Here is a 4,329-nt window from a genome sequence, read left to right on the forward strand (position 1 = left end):
AATAAATAAAATATAAAATGAATCTTTTTTAAAAAATGAGAAAGGACTGGAGAGACAGCTCAGTGGTTAAAAGCAAGTGCTGCTTTTACAAAGGACTGGAGTTTGGATCCCAGCACCTACACTCAGCAGTTCACAACCACCTATAAGTCCAGCCACAGGGGTCTGAAGCTCTCTTTTGGCCTCCATGGGCACCTGCACTCACACATATATAAGCACACAATTGAAATATAAAGTTAAATCAGGTAGGTATGGTAGTGTATGCCTTTAATCCAAGCACTCCATAAGTAAAGACAGGCAGACTTATATGAGTTTTCAGTCAGTCAAGGTTACATAGTGAGACTCCATCTTAAAAATAAAATAATAAAATAAATTAGAAAAAAAGGAAGTCAGCCAGACATGGTGGTACATGACAGGCAGGTGACCTTTGTGAGACTGAGGCCAGCTGTGGCTACAAGGAGAACCTGTCTCAAAAACAAAAACTAAAACAAACAAAAAAATACCAAAAAACAACAACAAAAAGATCAGGGCTAGAGAGATGGCTCAACGGTTAGGAGCACTGGCTGTTTATGCAGAGGACTGGGGTTCAATTTCCAGTACCCACATGGTAGCTAATAACTGGCTGTAATTCCAGTTCTGGGAATTTGATGCCCTCTTCTGACCTCCCTGGGCATTGCACTTAAATATATGCAGGAAATACACTCATACATATAAAATAAAATAGATAAAATATTTTTTAAAACCTTATCGGAACAAAACAAAACAAAATAACCTAAAGTTTATAAGAATTGTTAAGAACATAAAATAGCTGGGTATAATTCCAGCATTTGGGAGGCAGAGGTAGGTGAATCTCTGTGAGATCAAGGCCAGCCTGATCTATATAGTTTCAAGCCAGCTGGGACTACAAATGAAACCCTGTCTTTAAAAATTAAGTAGAACAACACATTTATAAGGAAACAGAATTCTCAAATTCACTAATTGGTAGACATCTGTTGCTTAAAAAAATAAAGAGGGCAAGGGGCCAGAGAGATGGTTTAGCAGTTGACCTAACAACCGGTCCTTAATTCCACTTTCAGGGGATCCAATACCCTCTTCAGACCTCTGTGGACATTGCACGACACAGCTGTACTTAACATACATATAAGCAAAATACTCATACATATAAAATAAAAACAATATTTAAAAAATAGGGTTGGAGAGATTCCTCAGTGGTTAAGAACAGTGGCTATTCTTGCAGAAGACCTGGGTTTGAATCCTAGAACCCACATGGTGGCTAACTCTAGTTCCAGAGGGCCCAACGACTTCTGTCCTCCATAGGAACTTCATGACATGGGTGCACTTACATGCATGCAGACATTACACTCATACACATAAAATTAAAAAAAAAAAAACAAACAGGTAGGGCTGGAGAGATGGCTCAGCAGTTGATAGCACTGGCTGTTCCTACAGAAGATGCTGGTTTGGTTACCAGCACCTACATGGAGACTAACAATCTCCTGTAACTTGACAAACATCGCACGCATGTGGTGTACTTACATACACATAGGCAAAACACTTATACACATAAAAATAATAAAAATAAGTAAATAAATTAATAATGAATAAATAAAGGACAGGCATGGTGGTTCACATCTATAATTCTAACACTCAGGAAACTGAGGCAGGAAGATCATGAGTTCAAGGCCAGTCTCAGGCACATAGCCAGACTCTACCTCTAAGTAACTAAGTACATTTCAATAAAAATGAGCTGGGTTTGGGGGCATAGTCCTTTAATGCCTGCACTGAAGGAAGAGGCAGGCAGATCTCTGTCTGAGGCTACAACGATCTATATAGTGAGTTCAAGCTCAGCCAGGGCTACACAGTGAGACCCTGTCTCAGGAAAGAAACAAGGAACTGGAGAGACGGCTCAGTGGTTAAGAACACTGACTGCTCTTGCAGAGGACCCAGGTTTGTTTCCCAGCACCCACATGGCAGCCAACAATCATCCATAACTCCAGTTCCAGGAGATCTAACACCCTCTCCTGATCTCCATGGGCACTGCATGATACAGGTGCATTTACACATATGCAGGCATTACAACTCATACACATAAAAATAATAAAAACTTTTTTTTGCGGGGGGGTTCTTTTTGAGACAGGGTCCTCCCTGTAGCCACAGCTGGCCTGGATTTGCTATGGAGACCAGGCTGGCCTCGAACTCACAGAGATCTGCCTACCTCTGCTGGGATTAAAGGTGTGCGCCACCACAACTGGCTAAAATAAAAATAAGAAATACTTTTAAAAAGAAAGAAAAGGAGGGGAAGAAGCCACAGGTATACTTAGGGGAAAATCAAAAAGAATTTTTAAAAGATATTCACGGACTGGGCATGGTGGTGCACGCCTTTAATCCCAGCACTCAGGAGGCAGAGGCAGGAAGATCTCTGTGAGTTCAAGGCCAGCCTGATCTACATAGTGAGTTCCAGGACAGCTGGGGCTACAGGGAGACCCTGTCTCAAAAAGACCAAAAAAAAAAAAAAAAAAGATATTCACTAAATAATGATGTGTATCATAAATTACCTGCAAGTTAAAAATTGCCCATGTCCCATAAAAGACTGCTGGCTTCAGAGGGTAGATATATGATAATGAAAAAGTTACCTGGCTTGTCACATTTTAAATGTACACTTGTTTTCTACTTTACTAATACATATTCTTTCTTGGAAATTTTTCTAAGATTCAACAAAAAATTTTAATTAGATACATCTCTTTTCTGCTGCTTGTGAATATGTGTGTATATATGTATGTATGACATATGTCTGTGTATGGGAGGATGTGCATGTGCCATGGTGTATGTGTGGAGGTCACAGGACAACTTTTGGAGTTACTTCTCTGCCTCTACCCTATTTCTGAGGCAGGGTTTCTCTTGTTTCTGTACCATATACTCCACATTAGCTGGCTCCAGAGCTTCTAAGCAATTCACCTGTCTCTATCTCCCATTCTAACTACAGGAGCTCTGGATTACAAATGTAAGCCACTGCATTCAGCTTCTTTTCTGTGGGTTTCAGGGTGAGAACTAAGTCATCAGGTTTGAGAAGCAAGTGCCTTTACCTAACACTGAGTCATCTTCCCAGACTATTTCTGTTTTAAGACATGGTTTCATGTAGCCCAGGTTGGCTGGCCTAGAAATTGTTCTATACCCAAGAATGGCCTTGAACTCCTGATCTTACTTCCACCTCCCAAGTACTGGGATTACAGCAGAGTACTACCACAACCAGCTACCTGGTTCAAATGACATAAAATACCATTTATTTAACAAGACATCAGTGTGTTGTTAGTTCTTTTTTTAACTGCCAGTGTTTTTACATACTTCTAAGTGAGGTAATAGAGTAATTGCTGACAAAACAAGTTAGTGACACTGAAATTTAAGTTCTAGAAGTCTTACCTTGTGTTCACATTTTTGATCAACTGGTAGTTTCAACCACTCACTGTCATCTCCCATTGTGCTTCCAGTTTTTTCTTGGAGTTAAAAGTAGTTCCTGGTCCAATAAAAGTAGATACTGATTAGCTGTGGTAACCAAGTAGTCTCTTAAGACAAAAATGACTTTTCTTGGGCTATTATTTTATCATGCATGTCTAAACAAGAGTAAAAAGGTCCATTCTTTGATCAGATACCTACTTAAATCCATTAATAGAACATTTTCTTAAAAAGGAAAAACCTGGGAGGTAGAAGCAGGAGGATTAGGTGCCTGGGTAGAATGCTTGGTAGATGTCTGTTAGGTCCATTTGATATATGGTATTGTTTAATTCAGATGTCTCTCTCTTAACTCTCTGCCCTATTGACTTATCTAATGGAGACAGTGGGGTACTGAAGTCCCTACTATTAATGAGTTGGGATTAATCTGGGTCTTAAAGTCCTGTAGTATTGTTTTTATGAAGTTGGGTGCACCAGAGTTTCATGATTGTAATATCTTCTTGGTTTATTGTTTCTTAATCCATTCACCTAGTCTGTGTCTTTTGACTGGGGAGTTCAGTCCGTTAATATTTAAAGTTATTAATGAAAGATGTGTATTGAATGCTGTCATTTTTCTGTTCACATTATTGATATAGCTGTACTTTTCCACAGTTATACCTTCACTGAATTTCTTTCTGCAACCCCTGGGGTTAGTCATTCCTTTCTTCAGCTCTTTGTATTGCTTCAAGAACTCTGTGAAGGGCTGGTTTTGTGGACATGCATTCCTTCAGCCTATTTATGTCATGGAAGATTTTTTCTTTCCCCTTCGACTATAATAGACATTTTGGCTGGGTATAGTAATCTGGGTTGGCATCTGTGGTCATTTAAAACTGGGAATACTTTGGT

The 4,329-nt window shown here is 39.5% G+C and overlaps 1 protein-coding gene across 2 annotated transcripts in view; it reads right to left on the reverse strand.

The window, feature by feature from the left end:
- Ckap5 (cytoskeleton associated protein 5) overlaps positions 1-4,329 on the reverse strand; it is a 132,750-nt gene that overhangs the window by 97,373 nt on the left and 31,048 nt on the right. For both annotated transcript variants that reach the window (XM_029568551.1, XM_017800747.2), the window contains exon 3: positions 3,415-3,508. In XM_029568551.1, the coding sequence (XP_029424411.1) occupies positions 3,415-3,471 (57 nt within the window). In that variant the 5' untranslated portion in view covers positions 3,472-3,508. The remainder of the gene's footprint in view (positions 1-3,414; positions 3,509-4,329) is intronic.

The sequence above is a fragment of the Nannospalax galili genome, unplaced genomic scaffold (assembly GCF_000622305.1).
Source record: "Nannospalax galili isolate Female #2095 unplaced genomic scaffold, S.galili_v1.0 scaffold1200, whole genome shotgun sequence".
In the NCBI taxonomy this organism is placed as follows: Eukaryota; Metazoa; Chordata; class Mammalia; order Rodentia; family Spalacidae; genus Nannospalax; species Nannospalax galili.